The sequence below is a fragment of the Anolis sagrei genome, chromosome X (genome assembly GCF_037176765.1).
Source record: "Anolis sagrei isolate rAnoSag1 chromosome X, rAnoSag1.mat, whole genome shotgun sequence".
Taxonomy (NCBI): Eukaryota; Metazoa; Chordata; class Lepidosauria; order Squamata; family Dactyloidae; genus Anolis; species Anolis sagrei.
The window spans coordinates 85,776,510-85,800,719 of record NC_090034.1 but is presented as its reverse complement, the minus strand read 5'-3'; the positions used below and the strand labels follow the sequence as shown (position 1 = coordinate 85,800,719).

Sequence of the window (24,210 nt, the reverse complement as noted above, 5' to 3'; positions counted from 1 at the left end):
ATCTCTTTAGTAGGAAGTTGTCTTATTTCAGATTCAAAGAAAAGTAGATCTCTACTTCCAAGGCAGCATGCCTTCCCTCATCCTTTAAATAATGCCATAGATCAGCAGAGGTTTCCCAGAGCAGCAACCAGGTTGGTTTCAGTCCCTGAACAGATGCTGTCGCAGAAGCCAAAGGATTTGCCCCTTTGCTTCTCAGTGCATCAAAAGCCAGGGCTTTTCTGCAGCTGGTTGTACTACCAGTTGGAGGGTAACATGTATCTCTCCCCTCTATTGACAATGGTCCTGATGCATACAGATGTTCTGAGAAGCATCTGGAGTCAGTCATTGATGGTGAAACTGAGCTGCACACTGAACAAGTCCAACATATGGATTGAAGCTGCATGGCTGGTTCATCCTGTGCCAAAATTGGTCTCAATTGATGTAGAAAGCTGACGTTTCTGCACATGTCAAAGTCACATGACTTTGCTCTGCATTGCTTGGTGGCATCGCTGGGGATCAGCTTCTCCACTCCTTCCTTCCTTCCTTCCTTCCTTCCTTCCTTCCTTCCTTCCTTCCTTCCTTCCTTCCTTCCTTCTTTCCTCCTGAATCATTCAGCATCCTCCTTTTGCAAAATGGCTCTCTTGTTCCTCTGAGCTACATTCTGCCCTAGTAATTCCAGCAGAGTTAACACAAAGCCAGGCTCCCTCCAGCTAGAGATGGAGGCCTGTTGGCTTCATGCCGAAAGAACGTCGGAGCGCTCCCCAACAACACCTGCCTTTTGTGACAGCGACTCAGAGCTGCAGCAGATGGCTGGCTGTGACAACGGGGAGTGGTCCCTTGAGGGCTCAGCGTGGGCCACTGTCTCCCTGGGGGCCCTCACTTTGGGCAGCAGACCTCCTGCCAAAGATGGAAATCTAGTTTTCTTTCTTCAAAAGAGAAATCAGAGTAGAGTTGCAGCCTCAGAACTTTGTGATTGTTGTGATTTGCCATCACGCCAGCCTTGACTGACGGTCTGCAGGACTTTGGCAACCTTGGCTTTGGATAGTAGCCACTATTTTGCTTCTGTGCCTGGGACATTGATGACTTCTGTGCTAGATTTCAAAAAACCTCTCCAAGAATGCCATGAACTTGAAGGAGACACTTCTGTTCAAAGTGCTGAGCCCCAGTTCTTTCCCCCCAAATATTTTAATACAGAAAAAAATATTTTAATAAGGAAAACAACAGTATATATTTCTGGGTGAAACAGATTATCTAGATCCATTTCAATCTGGTTCGAGGTCTGTCTTTGGAACAGAAACAGCTTTGGTCATCTTGGTGGATGACCAACGCAGAGAAGAAGACAGGGGAAGTGTGTCCCTGTTGGTTCTACTGAATCTCTCGGCGGCTTTTTGATACCATTGACCATGGTATTCTTCTGGGTCATCTTGCTGGGATGAGACTGGGAGGCACTGTCTTACAGTGACCGGTCCTTCCTGCCATAACAAGAAGGTTTTGCTGGGGGACCCCTGGTCGTTGACCTGTGTGGTTCCTCTGAATTCCATTTTGTTCTCCATGCCATGCTGTTTAACATATACAAGAACTTGCTGGGAGAGGTCATCCAGAGTTTGGAGTATGGTGCCACCTATATGCAGATGACACCCAGCTCTATTACTCCTTTCCACCTAAAGCCGAGGAACCTATCCTGACCCTAAACCAGTGTCTGTCATCACTAATGGACAGAATGAGGGCAAACAAACTATAATTTAATCCAGACAAGACAGAGGTATCCCTGATCAGTCAGAAAGCAGATCAGGGAATAGGGATTCAGCCTGTGCTGGATGGGGTTACACTCCTCCTGAAGACACAGGTACACAGTTTGAGGGTCCTACTGGAGTCAGCACTGAACCTAGAGGCCCAGGTATTGGCAGTGAACAGGAGGATCTTTGTACAATTAAAACCTGTACACCAACTGTGCCCATTCCTTGAGAAGCCAGATCTGGGCACACTGGGCTACTTGCCTCAGTTACATCCTGTCTGGATTATTGTAACACGCTCTATGTGGGGCTGCCTCTGAAGAGTGCTCGGAAACTTCAGCTGATCCAAAGAACTGCAGCCAGCTTGCTAACTGGGGCTGGCTACAGCGAATGGGCACAGTTGGTGTACAGGTTTTACCGCACCTCCACTGGCTACCAGTCTGTTTCTGGGAACAATTCAAAGTGCTGGTTATGACATTTAAAGCCCTAGACAGTTCAGGTCCAGGGTATTTAGCTGGCTGCACCCCCTTATATGAACCTGCCCGGGCCCTGAGATCTTCAGGAGAGGCCCTCTCTCGGTCCCACCTCCATCTCAAGGTCAATTGGTGGGAATGAGAAAGCGGGCCTTTCTTCTCTGTGGCTGCCCCTCAACTCTGGAACTCCCTTCTTCCCAGGGAAGCCAGAATAGCCTCCTCCCTGCTGTCCTTCCAACGGCAGATTAAAGCCTATTTATTCAGACACGATTTTAAAGTCAGGGGGTACTGTGGTTTTAATTTTGAATATGTTTTAATGATTTTAGCTGTATTTTTTATATTGTTTACCTTTAATTTTGTTTTAATGTTTGCATATATGTTTATTTTAAATTGTATGCTAATGTTGTTATGTTAAGCCACTCAATGTTCTTTGGGACAGATAAAGTGAAGTATTATTATTATTATTATTAATAATAATAATATGCATACTTAAATAATGATTGTGTGTCAAACTGCACACCCTACATCTTAACTCTAATTGCATATAAGTAAACTATAAACATAGTTTAGAGGCCCCATTCCCATCTTGAATGGATTCTTTGAAGTTCAGACTAAAACCCAGAGTGAAGGTTGGATTAAACCCAGAGTGGATTTCCTCCTTATGTCCCTTGCTATAAAAGCCACTAACCACCTGAGGGTCTCCTACTATAAATGCATCAGAGGCACTTTGTCATGCCCCACATCCTTATGTCTGACATGAGCCCCTTCCTCCTTCCCTTGTTCTGACTCAAGCAGAGTAGAAATCCAACGGACCTCCTTTATCAAATCAAAAATGGAACAACTTCGCAGTCAGTCTGTGGGAAGCCTTTACAATGGCTCTGAGTCATGATGCTGCTGATGAATAGAGGCACGTGTGGCAAGTTTTGCTGGGAGGGCTCCCCCTGAATTATCCCAATCACACAGCTTGTTGAGAATCTCTCCCATTCTCCCTCCTTGGAAGAGTTCAGCCTTCCTGGGGCTGCTGGCGTCAGCATAACTTCCCAACTATTTTAGTGATGGTGGCAGCGGTGAAACCCGCAAGGCGCTTGCGATTTGTGCTCATTGATGTGATGCCGTCGACAAAGGTTTTTACTTTCCTTCCCACTTGCCACCCACTTTGCTAATTGCACATTTTACCTCTGTAGTGTTCCTTCAACCTGGAAATGTTTCCAATTAGGTCTCCCACGGTCACCAAGCACAACCCTCCTCCCGATGAGGCAAGGGGGTGCTTCCGGAGTTGGCTCCTCAATTAGCTGTCAGTGTGGGCAAATGGGAAAACTTTGCTGCACAAAGCAGAATGGGCACAAATTTCCCTTGCCCCAGTGGTGTTCTATCACAATGTCTATTAAACGTGGATACTTCTTTTGCCAGCTTAGGCCAGCTCCCAAAAAGCATGTGGAAGAGGGAGCCAGCATATGGTGCCCCGGTGCCCCTTTAAATCACTGTACCACTTTATGCTTCTATCGGGGAAACTCTCCTGGGCAACACTTACTCTTCAGACAATGTGTTGGTGCATCTGTTCAGGCCCAGGAGTGGCAGGCAAAAGCAGTGCGCTTCGGTTGGCAGGTGCTATTTTCATGCCTGGAAGTGGGAGGCAGCCCTGAAGGCTGGAGCCACCAAACTGTGGGTGTGACACACAAGTGAGGCTTTCCTTACGCAGCTGTTATGAAATGGATGCATTCAGCTCATTCAGCAGAGTCCTACAAATGCCATTACTTGGCATGAGTTGCACATTTCTGGGTGGTGCGCAGCTCTGTCAGCACCTTTAGTGTGTCAGTTTGCAATGCCAAGAGGAACCCCTGTGCATTATTGCGTATCAGCAGAGACAGTCCACGTCTCACAGGCATATAGCAGGGTTGGGAGGACAATAGCTTTATAGACAAGCACCTTGGTATCCCTACGGATGTCCCGGTCCTCAAACACTCTCTGCTTCATTCAGGAAAATGCTGCACTTGCAGAGCTCAGGTGGTGTTGTATTTCGGCGTCGATGTTGACTTTGGTGGAGAGGTGGCTGCCAAGGTAGCGGAAATGGTCAACATTTTCTAATGCTACACCATTAAGCTATATCTCTGGCATTGGGGAGGGGATGGCTGGTGACTGCTGGAACAGCACTTTGGTTTTCTCGATGTTCAGTGACAGGCCAAGCTTCCTGTATGCTTCTGCGAAGGTGTTCAGAGTGGCTTGTAGATCTTCTTCTGTATGCGCACAGACGACATTATCAGCATACTGGAGTTCTATAACAGATGTTTGGCTTTCAGTCTGCTGAGGTTAAACAGCTTGCTATCTGTCCGATAGATGATTTCCACTCCGGTGGTGAGCTTCCCATTAACAAGGGGAAGTATCATAGCGATGAAGATGGAGAATAGGATTGGGGCAATAACACATCCCTACAGACGTCACATGGAGTGCCGTAAGCTGTTAGTCCCAGCTTCTGCCAACCTAGCGGTTTGAAAACATACAAATATGAGCAGATCAATAGATACTGCTCTGGTGGGAAGGTAATGACGCTCCATGCAGTCATGCTGGCCACATGACCTTGGAGGTGTCTATGGACAACACTGGCTCTTCGGGTTAGAAATGGAAATGAGCACCACCCCCCAGAGTTGGACACAAATAGATTTAATGTCAGGGGAAAACCTTTACCTTTACTAAAATGCCAAGGAGGCAGCCAAACCGGCCACCAACAAGGCCTCTCTTTGAATCCTCCTTTCTGCTGCTTTTCTAACAGTTTCCCATCTGTTTTCTTCCTCAGGCCATGGCGATGGGGATGATGACGGAATACTACCACTTCATCTTCACCACTTTGGTAAGGCCCATGCATCCATCTTCCTTTAGCTTCCAAACCCTCTATGTTTTATTTTATTTTTTTTGGTTTGCTTTCAATTGGGTTTTGAAGTTGTTTTCAATTTGCCATTGAAGAACAATGCTTCCCCTCCTTCCCCAAATGACATCTTTTCTTGCACGTGGCTCTATAGACTGAAAGCAAACATTAGGGATATTTAATAAACAAGCAAACAAACAAACAAACTGAAAAGCCCTGAACAGAGCTTGCTTTTGCTCAGACTGGGAAAAGAGCAGATGACCGCAATGCTGCCGCTCAAAATAGACCAGCAGGTCTGTGACTATTATTAATATTTTCTGTGTTAAAAAAATGCAGCCAGCCTGTTACATGTTGGCTCAGCGAAGCGCACACATGCGCCTCGAGAGCGGATCCAGCCCCAAGCTATTTCCTCCCCCAGTTTAGTTTTGCATCTTGTACGGGCATCTGGCCAGACTTGGACAGTTTCACTGCTGAAGAGCCACAAGGACAGGAGGCAGCCATCATGGCTGTGTATCATCTAGATCTATGCAATCTATTTAATATATCCGTCTGTCCATCTGAAAAACATTTAATATGTTTACTTCACTAACTCAGAAAAATGTGCAAGCTTTGGAAATGGCTAGATTCTTACAGGAGGCAAGAAAATAGAAAATCACGTTGTTGTTGTTGGCCAGAGAAATCAGGAAATGGAGGAAACTCAAATACAGCCCTCATCTAACAGCTTTTGAACTGATTTTTGCAGCCACTTTCTAATCCAAAGAGGAGATTTTTGTACAGATGAGAACATAAAACATGTGTCTAGGTTTCCCTTCAGTGGCAAAAGTGGCTCCCAAGTGAATCCACTCTGGGTTTTAGTTGGAAACTGAGAGCAGCTAACACAGTGTAGAACCTATTTGGAGGCTGATGGGATTCAGCAGCTTGTGCAGAATCTACACTGTAGAATTAATGCAGTTGCCATTGCTCAATGCTGTGGAATCCCGAGACTTATAACCTCATCACACGAGAGAATGAATCCACTTCAAATCCAGTTGCTGCCTCCTACAGAATTCTGGGAGTTGTAGTTTAGGGATGAGCCTTTAATAGCCTCACTAAACTACAAACCCCAGAATTCTGCCTGTGGCAGTAACCAGATTTAAAGTGGAGTCATTCTCTAGTGTGATGAAATAGTTGCAGTTTGATGAGCACAAAAGAGGAGAAAGATCTTGTCAAAGTACAACTCCCAAAACTTTAAACCCTGACAGTTGAAGAGGGGCCAAACTGCATTCGTTCCACAATTTAGTCCCCAGCCCCCTCGGCTGAATTTCCCATTGTGACTTTGCTCTCACAACAGTCTCGTGAGGTAGTCCAATACAGCTCCTCTCTCATAAAGGGAGAGTTAAGAGTGGAAGATTAAATTTAGGGGGAATCTAAAGGGAAAATCGTGAATATTCCCATTTGTGTCTTGCACACCCTTCCTTCCTTCCATCATAGACTATAAGGCAGCCAAAATATGAGATCCTCATCTCTTCCCACCAGGCAAAACCCCATCTATGAAAACATCTGTATTAAATATATGTACAAAGGTTGAATGAAAAGTAATGCCCCCACCTTTGTAACTCCTCAACAGATGGCAGTACTGGTATGTGGCAGGTACTAGCTTGTTCAATAGACTCTCCATTTCAGTGGGAAGCCTTAGCATTGAATGGTTGTGTTGTTAAAGTGCAAAGTATGGAACCCTGAGCAGACGGTTAGTCAATGTGACTTAGGCAACGTGCAGTCATTGAATTCTTGACAGCAGAAGGTGTCACCCCAAAGGAAATTCATCAGAAAATGCAAGCTGTTTATGGTGATTGTGTTGATGTGAGTACTGTGCATTGTTGGGCGAGTGAGTTTAAAGATGTTGAGGTGGGAACATCTGACTTGCGTGACAAACAAAGAGTTGGATGTCCCATGACAGCAACCACCGAGTTTCACAAACAAAAGGTTAACAGATTGACTCAGGATGATCGTCGTATCATTCAGAGAGAAATTTCAAGCATAATCGGCATTTCACAAGAAAGTGTGGGTCACATTATTGCTTTGCTTGGCTATCGGAAGATCTGTGCACGATGGGTATCCAGGATGCTGATGCCTGAAATGAAAGCGCACCGACTTGAAACTTCAGAGACTTGATCTCACCACTGTGCTACATCCTCCATACAGTCCAGATTTAGCACCCTCTGACTTCCATCTGTTCCCGATAATGAAAGAAGATCTGTGGGGACATCATTATGCTTCTGATGAAGACCTTGAGAGAACTGTGAGATGCTGGTTGCGGAGACAAAGTGTTGACTTCTTCCGTAACAGCTTCAGAAAACCTGTTCATTGTTGGCAGAAATGTATCCAATTGTCTGGTGATTATTTGGAAAAGTGAATAGTGGCAGTTAAAGAGCACATTCTAAGGATTATTTCTGCGTTTGATTTATTAAAATATTCCCATCCAAACCCAAGTAACGAAGGTGGAGGCATTACTTTTCATTCAGTCCTCTCTCTCTCTCTCACACACACAGACACACGTACGCACACACACATATAGAGAGAGAGACAAAAATTGCCCCCTTCCTCCCAAATAAAGCAACGTGTTAATTACTGCTGCCACTGTTATCTCTTTGCCGCAGCTCTGCATCATTCTTTGATAACCTCCCATTAATTGGGCCCAGATGAAACTCTGGGAATAAAACAAGTTTTAGGTTTTATTTTATTTATTTACTTGCAAATCAGTTTATGGAAAAAGAAAGCCTGAAGGTGAAGATGAAAAAGGGGTGTGTTGCAAAGTTGGATTATAATAAATTAATAGATAAGCAATTACAATTAGTGCCACTTCCCCAAAATAACAGCTGTATCGGGGGAAAGATATTTCCTAAGCCGAACGTTCCTCCAGGCGCTGTTCTTTCCGGAGCTGTTGCTTTCTGCCGGATTAGTCTGTTGTGTTTCGCTAAGAGGTCCCCAAAGGAGCCTCCTTCGCGATCGGTTCCAGGGAACAGCTGGGCTTTGAGTGTGAAACCTGGCAGGAGGGCATCCAGGAAAAGATTTTGGAAATGGGGAGAAGGGAAGGGCTCCACTAATGTGGCAAAAAGGTGCTCTGTGTGAAGAAAGAGATTAAGGGAGCACATACACTAGCCACTTCATCACATTTACTCAATGCCGCTGAGTGCTACACTTAAAATCCGGGAAGCCACTCTTTTCATCACATTAGTTTAGCCTCAAGTGTAGGATAGAGAATTCTTTGCATATTTTAAGCGTGAGGGCCAGCATTCTTTTAAAATGTTTCATGAGGTAATGGGGAAGTGGATTTTTTGAAATCATCTGGATGTTTGGCCATTTCTGTAGTGTAATGGTATTAGTTACTCCCAGGTTTACAATGAAATGTTTCCTCAACATTGTGGGAAATTGTGGGAGAAGCCAAAGGTACCCTTGTCAGGAAAATCATTATATTTTGCTCACTGAGTTTTTACTTTGCCAGGATAATTTCTTTTAAAAAAATAGCCTTTCCGAGTCCTTTCTTTTATTTTCTTTTCATTCCCTTCCCTTCCATTATATATCTGTGCCTTGTTTTGCATGGGAAGGCCAGGAGAGAAGGATTATTATTATTATTTGAAACACAACAAGATGAGTCCACAGCAGACGCTCTGCTGACTGTTGTGTTGGATCACACGTTGGACACTTCCCAAGTGTCTAGGACTGTGTGATGTATCGGCGAATAATGCGTGTAGATCCCAGTAAGGTGGCCTTCTGCAGCTGGCAGATGGTAATTTCGTCAGCGCTGATTGTGTTTAAGTGCAGGCCAAAGTCTTTAGGCACTGCGCCCAGCATACCAATCACCACTGGGACCTCCTTGACTGGCTTGTGCCAGAGTCTTTGCAGTTCGATCTTTAAATCCTCCTATCATGTCAGCTTTTCCAGTTGTTTCTCTTCAATCCTGGTGTCATCTGGGATTGCAACATCGACAATCCATACTTTGTTTTTTGACTAGTGGTTAATGGAATACCAGTGCATACACCCTTGGGAAGCCCCATCTAGATGCATTAACATTGTGCAAATTTATTTATTTATTTATTTATTTGTCATGTCAGGAGTGAACCAAAACAGTTGTATTGCATTAAACAAACAAACAAACAAAACAAAACACGAAGTTTGCAGACTTGGTATTCTATTAAATGTCCTTTGACCAGTAGCTGGCCACTTGGAGTGCCTCTGGTGTTGCTGCAAGAAGGTCCTCCATTGTGTATGTGGCAGGGCTCAGGTTGCATTGCACTAGGTGGTCTGTGGTTTGCTCTTCTCCACATTCACATGTCGTGGATTCCACTTTGTAGCCCCATTTATTTATTTATTTATTTATTTATTTATTTAACTCTTAAGGTTGTCTCTGCATCTCGTGGTGCCAGAGCACAATCTGTTCGGCGCCTTCCATGTCGCCCAGTCTTCTGTGTGCCCAGGGGGGAGTCTCTCATTTGGTGTCAGACATTGATTGAGGTTCTGGGTTTGAGCCTGCCACTTTTGGACTCTGGCTTGCTGAGGTGTTCCAGCGAGTGTCTCTGTAGATCTCAGAAAACTATTTCTTGATTTAAGTCAAGATCAATGGCGTGCAATATCAAACTTTGATACTGCTTTAACTACCATTTCCCAATCCTAAGGAAGTTTGGATTTTGTCATTTGGTGAAGGGTCCAGTCCAGAACCCTCCGTTTCTGTGGTTCCTGCATCCAACATCCATGGCTTGAAAATATTCCAGAATAAATTCCAAAAAGCAAAGCTTGGTTTTGCTTTTTTATATAAGCACAAGATCTGTGATCCAAACCAGTTTCTCCTTGGAATGATTTCTCCCTTCCTCGGGGATGCTGCCAATATCCTTTTCTCCCCTCCTGTCTCCCTTTGGCTCCATTCGGATGTAAGGTCGGGATCTCAGGCCCTTCAAGGGCAGACGTTCATACTCCAGAGCAGCTCTGCAGAGTGAAGATAGGCATTAAAGCATGTATTAGAGAAGGGCTGGCCCAGATTCCCCCTGCGCCACTTGCACTGTGTGCCAAGGGGCAGAACCAGGCTCCATGCCAGGCCTAGCACTCCCTTCCATTAATTTCAAAAAAGGCAATCGTTTTCAGATGGGGAAGTCGGTCATAGAAGCAAGCAAAGTGCCTCTGTGTAAGGTTTCTCAGCTCCCACTGTGCTGCTGTGGATTAGTTTTGAAAGAAAGAACACGCCAAGATGCACATAGGCTGAAGATACCATACCTCTGTATTGTCTGGAATACAAGAGTCTCTCAATGCCCTTTTATATAGGCCTAGCTACAATATCATAAATCACCTGGAGGTTGCCTCTTTCCACATTCCAGAGCCCACTATCTTCCCACCTCAGGTCAATTGAGTTTTATGGCTGGTTCTTATGGCCATGTTCATATGGCCATGTGCTCTGTGTCAGAATGGCTGATAGTTGGATAGTTGGATGGCATGAGATAGAGATAATGACAACACGCCACTCCAAAAGCAGTCCTCCCACTCCATGGTTTGGATATTTTTGTGGGTATTGTGTGTGGAACCACTTGCTGAGTGGGGTGCGTTTATGTCAGATTCCTTTACCCACTCAGATTCACTGGGGAGAAATGCTATAGGGTGTTTTTCCAAATCCCGGAGTCTAAGGTTTCCACTACCTCATAATGTTGGTTACTTCCTTTCATGGTGGGTAGTGGTGGGGGTTTGACTGGGTTCCATTGGTTGCTTTCGGGAGATGGTTTGAGGAGGCTGAAGTGAAATACTGGGTGAATCATTCTGCAGGTCTTAGGGAATTCTAGTTCTGCAGACACTTCATTGACTAGCCTTTTAACCTTAAAGGGTCCGTTGTACCTGGCTGCCAATTTCTTGGCAGGTTGTCTACCTTTTAAGTATTTGGTTGAGAGATATACCTGTTGGCATGGCTTCCGATCCTAGCCTGGTTTGCTGCATTTGTCTGCTTTGGTTTTGTAAGCTGCTTGGCCTCATCAAGTGCCTGTGTGATTACTGGACATTCATATTTATTTATTTATTTGCAACATTTATAAACTTCTAGACCTCCAAGGAGGGACTCAGAATGGCTTCCAAACAGGCAACAATTCAATGCCAAACATAAAATAAAACATAATAAATACATCCATATACATTTCTCTCTTTTGCCCTCCATTCGTGCCTCTTCAAATTCTATAGCACTGCTGGTCACAGCTGACCTCCAGCTGGAGCGCTCAAGGGCCAGGGATTCCCAGTTCTCAGTGTCTATACCAGAGTTGTAAAGGTTGGCTTTGAGCCCATCTTTGAATCTCTTTTCCTTCCCACCAACATTCCGTTTTCCGTTCTTGAGTTCAGAGTAGAGCAACTGCTTTAGGTCAAGCATCCAAACAATGTGGTCATCCAGCGGAGTTGATGGTGGAGGACCACTGCTTCAATACTGGTGGTCTTTGCTTCTTCCAGAACACTGACATTTGTCCACTTGTCTTCCCAAGAGATTTGCAGGATTTTTTGGAGGCAGCGTTGATGGAATTGCATGTGACGTCTGTAGACAGTCCACGTCTCACAGGCATATAGCAGGGTTGGGAGGACAATAGCTTTATAAACAAGCACTTGGTATCCCTACGGATGTCCCAGTCCTCAAACACTCTGTGCTTCATTCAGAAAAATGCTGCATTCGTCCAAAACAGTCCAAGTATGGTACAATAACATCTTGTCTTCCCGGAAAAAAACAAACTATTATGTGAGTGCTTGATCCCATAACAAGGATTTAAGCTTCTTCTGGAAGGTCAGAAGGGAGGGAGCAAATCTAATCTCATTAGGGAGGGAGTTCCACAGCCAAGGAGGCACCACAGATAAGGTGGTCCTTCATCCCCACCAAACATGACTGCGATGGTGGTGGGATCAAGAGCAGGGCCTCCCTAGATGATCTTAAGGTCCTAGATGGTCCATAGAGGGAGATACGTTAGGACAGGTAAACTGGGCCAAAACCGTTTAGGTCTTTATAGGCCATATATATATATATATATATATATATATATATATATATATATATATATATATTTGATGCATGCCATCCATTCTGTAAAGAGGACTGGGTCAGACTGGATGACCTCTGGGGTTGGCAAAGTGCAGAGATTGTGACCGTAAACTATCTCATCACATGCATGGAATTATTGTACACAAACTGAGCATAGGTCAAATATTTTGACTAATTATCCTGCTGGTAGTTTGTGTAGCATCTCGGGTATTGCTCCAGCACTGGTTGATCCTCTCTGTTTGCCCGTCAGTCTGGGGGTGGTATGCTGTGCAAAACTGAGAGGGTAAATCCCAGGTCGCCCAAAAGGTCAGGGATCAAGAGATAAATGTTGCAGAGGAAGAATAGAATGGGAAGGTTTTAGAGACCTTAAAAAGATCTCCAGTTCTAAAGCTCTTAAGATGCTGTGTGCGAGTCTTTTTTGCTTAAAAGTGGTCAAAGATGCCCCTGAAAACTGTTAAGTGCCTATCTGCTCTCAGAGGAACAAAAGATTCTCAGCCATGAAAACAATCTAATTTTAAAGGTATTCTAAAACATAAAACAGCATAAAACATAAAACACCTTTATTAAACCACTCAAATAACATAAAACACACTGCCTATTGTTTTTGGAAACTCACTGGATTCATCAGCATTTGGGATGCCATTCCAGAGAAATGTTTTTATTGAGGGAAGCAAGGAGTGATTTTAGCCATTTCCCTCTTGCTATGAGAAAGGTTTCTTCCATTATGGCATTCTGGGCTGTTTCTGTGCAGAATTTGCACAAGCCTGTTTTGATGAGAGAGCATCATTTTCTGCACAGGAAAAAATATATATCTGTGTATTATTTTCTGTGCAAAACAAATTGTGCACAGAACAAATACCAAAACACAACATTTTTCCTCCAAAATAAGTACCTTGATTTATTGTTGAAGGCGTTCATGGCTGGAGTCAACGACTTAAATCTAGAAATAGTTTTCTAAGATCTACAGAGACACTCACTGGAACACTTCAGCAAGCGAGAGTCCAAAAGTGGCAGGCTGAATCCCTGCACCTCAACCAATGGCTGATACCAAATGAGAGACTCCCTCCTGGGCACACACAAGACTGGGTGACTTGGAAGGCACTGCGCTCTGGCACCACGAGATGCAGAGCCAACCTTGAGAAATGGGGCTACAAAGTGGAATCCTCGACATGTGAATGTGGAGAGGAGCAAACCACTGACCACCTGCTGAAATGCAACCTGAGCCCTGCTACATGCACAATGAAGGACCTTCTTGCAGCAACACCGGAAGCACTCCAAGTGGCCAGATACTGGTCAAAGGACATCTAACCAACTACCAAACTCACAAGTTTTGTATTTGTCTGTTTGTTTGCTTTGTTCTGTTAGAAATGTAATATAATGGACTGGTTGCTCTGACACGACAAATAAATAAACAAATAAATAAATGGCTGGAGTCACTGGGTTGTTGTGAGTTTTCCAGACTGAATGGCCATGTTCCAGAAGCATTCTCTCCTGGAGTTTTGCCTGCATCTATGGCAGGCATCCTCAGAGGTTGTGAGGTCTGTAGGAAACTAGGAAATTGGGGTTTGTATATCTGTGAAATGTCCAGGGTGAGAGAAAGAACTCTTGTCTGTTCGAGGCTAGTGTGAATGTTTTAATTGTCCACCTTGATTAGCATTTCAAGTTCTGGCTTCTTACTGCCTGTGGGAATCCTTTGTTGGGAGGTGATTAGCTGGCCTTGATTGTTTCTTGTCTGGAATTCCCCTGTTTTTGAGTGTTTTTTTTGATTTACTGTTATCCAGTACTGTTATCCAGTATCCAGTATTTTAGAGGGTTGTTTTAAATACTGGAAGCCAGATTTTGTTCATTTTCATTGTTTTCCCCCCCTTTCTGTTGAAATTGTCCACATGCTTGTGGATTTCAATGGCTTCTTTGTGTAGTCTAACATGGTGGTTATTAGAGTGGTCCAGCATTTCTGTGTTCTCAAATATTATGCTGTGTCCATGTTGGTTCATCAAGTGTTCTGCTATGGCTCACTTCTCTGGTTGAATTAGTCAGCAGTGCCTTTCATGTTCCTTGATTCATGTTTTGACAATGCTGCATTTAGTAGTTCCTATGTAGACTTGCCCACAGCTGCATGGTATACAATAGACTCCTGCAGAGGTGAGAGGATCACTCTTGCCCTTTTCTGAACATAGCATTTGTTGGATTTTCTTAGTGGGTCTGTAGCTAGTTTGCAGGTTGTTTCTTCATCAGCTTCCCTATGCGACCAGTTATTCCCTTCATTATCCTTGATTATCCACTGGCCAATCCTTCCACTGGGCTTCCGTAAAATGCATGCAAATTCCCAGAGGGTCTTGGACTTAGCTGACATCCCCAGCAAAAAAGCGCCTCAATCTCAGTAGAGAGCAGCCAAGACTCTGAAGTGTGGTTTCTCTCCCTTTCCCCAAAGGACCTTTATGCATTGGATCTGGAGCAGTATCGCTACTCCGGAGTCAACCTGACCGGTTTCCGGATCCTGAACATTGAGAACCCCCATGTATCCAACATCATCGACAAGTGGTCCATGGAGCGGCTGCAGACTGCACCCAAACCGGAGCCAGGGCTGATATCAGGGGTCATGATGGTACGGGGTCCCTCTAAGTGTACCCATTGATATCTACCCCCTTTCTCCTTGGGGACCCACCTGGGAGGGAGAGGAATGGTCCCCTCCTTCTGGGTTGGCCCCTTCCTGGCCCACAGCACCATGACCGGAGACAACGTCCTTCCCCTACATTTTAGACAGATGCTGCCCTGTTGTATGACGCCGTCCACATTGTCTCTGTGTGCTACCAGCGGGCCCCCCAGATGACTGTCAACTCCCTTCAGTGCCACCGGCACAAGGCCTGGCGTTTCGGCGGGCGCTTCATGAACTTCATCAAAGAGGTAAGGAGAGGGGCCCCTTCTGGAGGGAAGGGAAGACAGGAAAGGAAAGACAAGACAAGGAAAGACAAGGAAATGAAAGGGAAAGAAAGGAAAGGAGAGACAAAGAAAGACAAGGAAACAAAAGGAAACAAAAGGAAAGGAAAGGAAAGGAAAGACCATAGGGCTTCTCTCTGGTTTTTGCTTTAGAAATTGGCTAGGATATTTGGCGGGGCCTGAATGCCCTGAATTGTCAGACCATTGCAGAAACATGGGAGCTGGTGTGGAAAGTATCTCTTTTTCTGTCTATGTTGGAGGAAATCTTTGGTGCAACAGAAAGTTGTAGCCTCCTCCAGGAATGAGTCTGGATTGATTGCATTGCTGGTCTCTTTGTGTTCAATTCTCTGGGACTCAAGAGTCAGGCCTTGTTGTAACACAAGAAGCTGGATGAACAGTTAGCATTCCAAAGATAAAGCACCAAGCATCTGTTGGAGCCAGAAAACTGAAACTACCGAGGGATTCTTCAGAAGGATAGTTAGGACTCAGGAGCAGGACTGGGTCTTCAGGCTGGCTTGGATACCTTTCTTGGGGTGGACTATTGTCATTATCACCAGCTGAGATCTGTTGGATCTCCACTAAGAGCTGATGAATCAATACATTGGACCAATCAGCTTGGTCTAGTCTACTGTAGTTGGCGGTGTCTTTTCCAAGCTTCCAAGTGGGAGTAGCCATGGCAAGCAACGAAATCCTTGCCTCCCAAATAGTAGTTCTATCCCAGTCATTTTTCCTTCAAATTTGCTTCAGTCTCCAAATTTCCAAAAAGCAAGGTAGGAAACATTTTTTCTCATCTGGAACTCTTCTGTATTTCCTGTGTCTGTAGTCCCTCAGTTGCTTTCACTGCCCCTTTTCTTTGGATGCATCAATGATATTTTGCATAACTGCCATGTTAGAAATTTGGAGACTGAAGGAAGACTCCACTTGCAAAAGCAGAATTTCTATTTTGAGGGGAGGGATGCCCTTAGGATTCCACTCCCATAGATCCAGCTGGGTCTTCCCAAAAAGTGGAGCTGCTTTGGGAGAGAACATGGGTCCTCCCACAGGTAAAGTATGCACTGCCTTTCTGAGCATTGAGCCTCCCCCCTTCTCCTATCTGACGCTTTCCTCTCTTGCAATAGTTTCAGAGAAAAATGCAAACATCATTTGTATGGGTGAGTGTGTGCCTTTCCTCTCTGCCTTGTTGAGGAGTGTTTGCTTGGCACATCTGTCAGCCACTTAGTGAATAGCGGAGACTATCATAGGGAAATTGGCAGCCGGCGCACCTCTGTGTTTGCCGACGGAGGCTCCTCTCTTGGCAGAGCCACAGACAGGAGCGAGCCGAGCGTCAGGGGAGTGGAAGGGACTCACTTCATATTTTCTGGGCAATTACCACTGCCTTGCCAGCAGCCCTCTCCATTTCCCCATCCGGGTTTGGCATGAAAGGGGTGCGGGAAGCAGGGTTTGGGCCGGCGAAGCAGGGAAGGGGCTTCTTTGGCAGACCCTTGTGCTAGGAAGACAAGGAGTCAAAGGGTGACTTTGTGACATCCCAAGTGTCAGCATTTCTTTACATTAAACAAAATGAATATTGTACCTTGGTGCCCACTTCAAATACATCGCTCTGAGGGAGGGGGGCATCTTGAATGGCATCATAGTCATGGAAAGGTTCTCCTCAACACAATTTCTCATCAGGCAGTATGTCTGTCTGGTGCCTTCCATGACTCTGGGTTGCTGAATCACAAAAGCATAGAGAGGTGGAACCCAATAGGCATCTAGTCTAACCCCTTTCTGCTATGTAGGAACCCACAGCTAAAGTACCTCTGAGAGACCTTTAAAAACCTCTAGTGCAGGACACTCCACCAGCATCCAAAGCAGTCTATTTCACTGTCAAACTTTCCTAACATTTAGGTGGGATTTATTTGCTTGTAAATGGAATCTTTTTTATGCAAACAATCCCCTTCCCTGAAAAAAACAACAAAAAACAAAGTATGAACTGTGGTTGAATGTTGTGCCAAAATCTTTAGGAAAAATACAAAATGGAAACTTACATTCCTAACCACAGCTTTTATTGTGTGAGTTGCAATATAAGGAAGTCCCAGTTGGAAACATTGCTGTTGGCCTCCATCTCCAAACATGGCAAAAGGAAGAAATCAGCTTTTGGGTCTATAGAGGGAACTGGGAGGTTCCAGTTCATGGTTGAAGATGCAGGCCCATTCTTGACCCTGACCCCCATGAAGGCGCCCTGGAGACCTCAAAATCCTTTGAGCTGACCTCAGGCCAGTTAACCCATGACCTCAGCCAGTATGGCCTCTCCACCTGGCCCTGCCTCCTGAGTGGACTCCAGACGCCAGAAATATCAGTGATTCCTGGATGAAGTGGATGTGATTGCATGGAGTGCCACTCGAGTTGCCATGGAGGACATTCAAGGGCTGACCTCACCATTGTCTGCATGGAAATGAGAGGCACTCCATGCTGGTACACATCTGCGGCTGACAGACAAAAGGAGAAGAAGCAACAGAGAGATGGAAGCTGATTTACTTGAATGTTTGCCCTCAAGCTTTGTTGTGCTCTAGATAAACAAGGTAGGCCAGGCCTCCACTTGCCCCTTCTCCGCCCCCCAGTTGCAGTTTCATTATTCGACGAAGCCCCCAAGGGACATTATGGTCAAAGCGCTGGAACCCAATGCTTCCAAGATTGCTCTTCTGTGCTGCTTTCCACTCCTGACTTGGGTATATGGTACTTTGTTAGAGAAGGCATGGAGGCCAACATGGGTCTCAAGTCCATACTGCTATCTTGAGTCAAGTAACACCATGGACTCAATAAAATTGGCCCAACATTAGAAGATTGACTGGGTGGGTCCATTTTAGTTGGGCTTGACCAACAATGATCCAGCCAAGATTTCAAGGGGTGTGAAGTCAGGATTAAGGGGGATTACACTATGTAACATGGTTTTTGTTCCTGGGTTATAAATGTCATTTCTTAATTGGTTCTATCACAAAAACATGGGAAAAGTTTATTAAACTGTCAAAACCTTGTTTTTATGAGAGGGACATCCTGCAGCACATTTTGCTCTAGTTATTCAATGAATATCTCATCTCACAGAGTCATAGAGTTTTGTGGCAGCCGCAAAACAAAGTTTCTGGAGTAGAAGAACTGATTTCAAAGTAAGGACAGCACACTTAAACAGGAAATAACACTTTCAAACCTGGAACAGATTTTTTTTTCAAATTTTGTTACATAGTGTTATCAAGAATCCAATGGATGCATAATAATAATAATAATAATAATAATAATAATAATAATAATAACAATTTATTTATACTCTGCCCTTCTCCTTGAGGAGGCAAACATTCAGTACCCTGTTACATTGAAATATAATGAAACACAAATACACAAACAAAGGCAAAGGCTTCTCCTTTCATTTCTGGCTCTGGGGGTAGTGCTCATCTCTGGCTCTGGGGGAAATGCTCATTTCCATTTTCAAGCCAAGGAGCCTGTGTTGTCTACAGACACCTCCCAGTCATGTGGCTGGCATGACTACATGGAGCATATTTTTGTCTTTCCTGCTGAGGCGGTATCAGTTGATCTACTCACATTTGCATGCTTTCAAACTGCTAGGTTGACAGGAGCTAGGGCTAACAGTGGGAGCTCACCCCATCCCATGGATTTGAACTGCCAATCTTCAGGTCAGCAATTCAGCAGCACAAGGGTTTGACCCATTCCGCCACCCGTGGCCCCAAAAGATGCAAGGCCTCCAGTGCGTGCATGAGGCCATATGCTCCTGGTGCAGTTGTGTGTCTGGATGCATAAGTGATGGTAATATCAAGACAGAAATGCTTCATTGGATACAGTATGGATCTCTGGCCACAGTGTTTACTGACAGCAGAGTACTGGGAGTCTGGAGGGGATGAGGAAAATGAGCACACTGTCCCCTAAATAAGAATTTTGCACCATCACCTGAAATTTTCCTTCAATCCTCAGGTTTCTAGTTCTGCAAAGAGCAGATACTGAAAGCCATTAACCCTGAGAGGTGTTCTATAACACACCTTTGGCACTGGAACAGATGTGGCCAAGAGGGCAACTTTCAATACTGGGCCCCTGGGTTAATTCCTCTGGGACTCTGGCTTTGGTCTCGTCCTCTTGGGACAAAAGGTAGAAGAGAGAGGCACTCCTTCAAGTGCGAAGGTCCAAAGGCATTGCCCCAAAGGCCATCATTTCTTGGGAATGCAATCTAGGTGTTCCGGCTCCTTCTGTGTGGGCCAAAATAGTGAGGAAAGAGAGCATTGGTGTGTTGGCACAGAACCTCCTGCTTTACTTCTGCAGATGCGCCTTCTTTCCAGCTGAGCTCCCTTTTATTCCCAGGGATGTTGTTGCTTCCCGGTGTTTCCAACCAGTTGCTCATTTGCAAAATCTGCTACTGGAAGCAGAAACCATAAAGAAGCAGTGGGGCTCCTTGGGGAGGTGTTGAGCAGAAGGCATTTCTCTGCACAAGAAGCCAATGACGGTCCCACTGCGAAGGCTGCAACCTGTGTGGCTTTTTCTGGTGCACAGCATGGGGCATGGCTCCAGGAGGGAAAAGGCTGGGGATGGGGATAAAAGGAGGCTGGCACATGCTTTGGGGTCAGAAGGGGTGGCAATCTCAATGGAGGAGAAGCTTCACCACAAGGAAGTATGTTTGCAGTATGACATTTCATAGGATGATGGGCTGCGGAAGCATATCCAGTCTCTGCATTGAATTCCTTTTGGAAAGCAGAGCCCCAGGGAGCTCTCTTAGTTTTATTTTTCCTGATGCCCATTAAGCCAACCTCACAGAGAAGCTTCCTTCTCCTCTGCCTGGTGCCATGCATTATTTTGCACAGCATTGCAGAAACTAATACAAGTATTGATGGAAAAGATATTGGTGGTGTTCCTTCTGGCTGAACCAGAACATAAAACTTGTTTTGCATGGAAAATAATGCACATGGTTTTTGGTGCAGATGGGCTTCCTGCACAGGAGGCAAAAAAGCATTTTCTATGGAGAAATCAGACTTTTGTGCAAAAGTTTCTGTTGAGAAAGCCCTGTATTTCTCACTGCTGAGAAAAAGTTGGATCTCTATTAGATAGATAGATAGATAGATAGATAGATAGATAGAGAGAGAGATAGAGAGACAGACAGACAGACAGACAGATGGAAGCAGATAGACATGAATGCATCTTCGTGGATGACAAATAGAGTTACTTGTGTGATTAGTTTCCATAACGTTTTGAGTTTATGAAATTAAATAAAGCAAATGGTCATTTTTTGTATCAGATGTGACTTGAGAAACTGCAAGTCGCTTCTGGTGTGAGAGAACTGGCCATCTGCAAGGACATTGTCCAGGGGACACCCAGATGATTGATGTCTTTTAAAACCATTGTGTGGGAGGCTTCTCTCATGTCCCCGCATGAGAAGCTAGAGCTCGACAGATGGGAATTTACCCCGCTCTCTGGATTCGAACCGCCAACCAGCCCTGTCAACACAAGGGTTTAACCCATTGTGCCACTGGGGGCTCCAAGCTCAATTCCTGATTTGCTTTGACTTCCCATAAGTGGCCATAGTTTCTTTTAATTCCCATTATAACTGTTAATACAATGTTATAAAGATGGGAAGGTAACCACAGTCTTTCCAATCTTCTGCTCAATTATCTTCTTCTCATTTATTTGTTTTCAGAAATAACCTTGTTTTGAACCTTGTTTTGAACCATTTCCTGCTTCCCGAAGGGTGTCCAGCTGGCCTAGACTGAACAGATGTCCTGTTGTTGTATCTCGCAATGCCTGCGTGGCTTAAGAGGCTGGGAGGTGTCTCTTAGAATCATAGAATCATAGAGTTGGAAGAAACCACATGGGCCATCTAATCCAACTCCCTGCCATGCAGGAAAAGCACAATCAAAGCACCCCTGACAGTTGGCCAACCAGCCTCTGTTTCCAAGGAGGCTTCCACCACATTCCTTTTCCCTCTGACCTTTAGATCTGAATGGCTAGTGGACAGACTTTTGTAAATGTCCAGCGAGTCCCATTCTGAGCCCTAAAAGCGCATGAACATAAATCAGGGCCTTGGAGTGCCCTGGGATTTATGGGGCTCTCAATGCTGTGAGCAAGAAGGGAGACTCACAATGAATTAATGGCGCCCTTTGGGAACATAGTAATTAAAATGAAGCACTGCACCACTTGGAGCAAGGGGTGATTTGTGGGCTTGAAGGATGGCTCTCGTGTCCTCTCTGTGTGCAAAGAGAGAGATGCAAACATTTCCCTTCCGTCCTTCCTCTTTTTCTGCCTCCAGGCCCAATGGGAAGGCTTAACAGGACGCATCGTCTTCAACAAAACCAGTGGCCTGAGGACCGATTTTGACTTGGACATCATCAGCCTCAAAGAAGAGGGGCTAGAAAAGGTCAGTTGGAATTGGGAGTGTTGGGAGTGGCGGTGCTTGATTTGTGGTTGTCATTGCCTCATCCATGGTGACGCTATGGATGAGAGACCTCCAATTCGCAATGTCCTCCACAGCTCTGCTCAGGTCTTGCAAAGACAGGGCAGCCATTGTGACTTCCTCAGTTGAATTCATCCATTTGGAATGTAGCTTTCCTCTTTCCTCAATGCCTTCAACCTTACCAAGCATTATAATCTTTTTCCATGGGTCCAGTCTTCTCAGGATGTGTCCAAAATACAACAGCCTCAGTTTAGCCATCTTGGAGGATCCAAACTAGATTTGCTTGTAGACCCATTTGATTGCCTTATGGTACTTATTTCCTTCTGTTTTTTACCTTTGCAGATATTTTCCTGGTGAGATGGTTATTCCCCCCCTCCAACCCCCCCTCCCCCAATGTCCTGACTTTGGTATCTTTAAAATGCATAAAAGAAATAAGAAAATACATCCTCTTTCAACTCTCTCCTGTCTGTCTGGGTTTTTAAGGAGATGGAGGAATGTTTATGTCTCTTCCTGCATCTCATAATCAAGGCCACCTGGTGATGTTGTTTCTTTCTCTTTCCTTCTTCCTTCCTTTCTTTTTGGAATGCTTTGCTACAATATTATATCAGAACCCAGGTTGATTGGTCTGAGCAAAGAGAAAAAAATATTTTCTAGTTGACAGCTTACTAAAAGAAGAAGGAGAGGAGTAGTTATGGTGCATAGTTCCTTCTTGAATATGGAACTTTGATCAAATCTATTCACTGTGAAACATATTGAGGCCCCCTTTGCATATCTTTTAAAGCAGTGTTTCTCAACCTGGGGGTCAGGATCCCTGGGGGGGGGGGGGGTCATGAGGGGATGCCTGAGGGGTTGCCAAAGACAATCAGGAAACACAGTATTTTCTGTTGGTGATGGGGTTCTGTGTGGGAAGTTTGGCCCAATTCTATCCTTGGCCGAATTCTATCCTTGGTGGGGTTCAGAATGCTCTTTGATTGTAGGTAACCTATAAATCCCAGTTACTACAACTCCCAAATGTCAAAGTCTATTTTCCCCAAACTCCAACAGTGTTCACATTGGGCATATTGCATATTCATGCCAAATTTGGTTCAGATCCATCATTGTTTGAGTCTACAGTGCTCTCTGGATGTAGGTGAACTACAACTCCAAAACTCAAGGTCAATGCCCACCAAACCCTTCCAGTATTTTCTGTTGGTTATGGGAGTTCTGTGTGGAAAGTTTGGTTCAATTCCATCATTGATGGAGTTCAGAATGCTCTTTGATTGTAAGTGAACTATAAGTCCCAGCAACTACAACTCCCAAATGACAAAATCAATCCACTCCCCCCATCCCCACCAGTATTCAAATTTGGGTGTATTGGGTATTTGTGCCAAATTTGGTCCAGTGAATGAAAATACATCCTGCATATCAGATATTTACATTATGATCCATAACAGCAGCAAAACTACAGTTACGAAGTAGCAATGAAAATAATTTTATGGTTGGGGGTCACCACAACATGAAGAACTGTATTAAGGGGCCATGGCCTTAGGAAGGTTGAGAAACACTGTTTTAGAGGAATAATATGCCTGGTGCTGTTTTTTCCCTTCTTTTACAGCAAATCCTTAGTCACCTGCAAGCCCACATTTTTCCCTCTCTTCCTCCCTCCTCTTTTTCCTACTCTCTCTCTCTCTCTTTTTTCGCTGTGTGTTTAAGCTCTTTTGTGAGCTCAAGAGAGGCTTTAAAGTGTCTGTGTCAAATCTCTCCAGAGTCAGGACATTAAATTCCCGTCAATAGATAATCTGAATTAACGGCATGCCCAAACCGAGCACAAATCCTGATATGTACTTTTGCATTATGTTTAATAGCTTCCATTCGCTGAGGTTTAAGCGGCGCTGCTTTCTGATCTCGCCAGGCCTCCTGCAAGTGGCTGGCTTACGGCGGCATTAGCCAGGTGTAATTGCAAAACCCCCATTATCCGACTGGGAGGACTGGGTTTGGGGGATTTAGAAACAACAGCCGTAGCAGAGACGAGATGCAATCGGACTTTTCCAGCCCCATGCAGGGCTGTTTATTCTCTGTCTTTTGCCAAGTTGCCTCCAGGAGTCAGCATCATCCATTCCCATTTCCTTCCTTTTTTAAAACACATAGCTCATTAAAAACAGAGAGGCAAAAGGACAGAGGGATTGGCTCTGGCCAAACTTGGCAGTGTCCTCCATCTTCTTTGCGTCTGGCTACAACCCAAGCAGGTGGTGGACTCCTTTTTTTTTTTTTGGCCAATTCTTTGTTAAGTTTAACTTAGAGAAAGGAAAGTACAAAGTGTGATACTCCCTGATTTGAAGGCTGGGCCATTCGGAAAATGGGGCCAATCCCTCTCTTCCATGGCTCTCAGAAGATTCCCAGGCCAGCATTCCAAAATGTGGCAGCTGCCTCCCATATTGAGTTTATAGACACTTTCTCTGTATGTAAATATCAATTATCAAATGCACAATATTTTCTGCTGAGAAGAATTTGGCTTTCCAATTGGCAAGTGTTTTGTTCCAAGTGTGCGTGCAAACTGGGAATGAGCAGGATGCCTTGTGGTTCCCCACACCCAATGGGGCAGGGAAGACCAAGAGCCGAAGGAGCTGTCCAAGTCCAAGATGAGGTTTTAGCACCTTGGAGAGCTCCTTGGAAGCCATGCTTTGCCAGAAATTGCTAATTCCATCATCTGCCCTTTTTTTCCAAATGAGGGGGGTTGCGTTTTGCCACAAGCCCACAAGAGAGTCTGTGTATGGATTGGCTTTTCTTGAAATTGCTGCAACTCT

At 44.8% G+C, this 24,210-nt stretch overlaps 1 protein-coding gene across 2 annotated transcripts in view; it reads left to right on the top strand.

Moving 5' to 3' along the window:
- Positions 1–24,210, top strand: part of GRIK3 (glutamate ionotropic receptor kainate type subunit 3) — a 252,343-nt gene that overhangs the window by 158,966 nt on the left and 69,167 nt on the right. For both annotated transcript variants that reach the window (XM_060784031.2, XM_060784032.2), the window contains exons 5-8: positions 4,977–5,030; positions 14,504–14,677; positions 14,833–14,976; positions 21,284–21,391. In XM_060784031.2, coding sequence (XP_060640014.2) covers positions 4,977–5,030; positions 14,504–14,677; positions 14,833–14,976; positions 21,284–21,391 — 480 coding nt within the window. The remainder of the gene's footprint in view (positions 1–4,976; positions 5,031–14,503; positions 14,678–14,832; positions 14,977–21,283; positions 21,392–24,210) is intronic.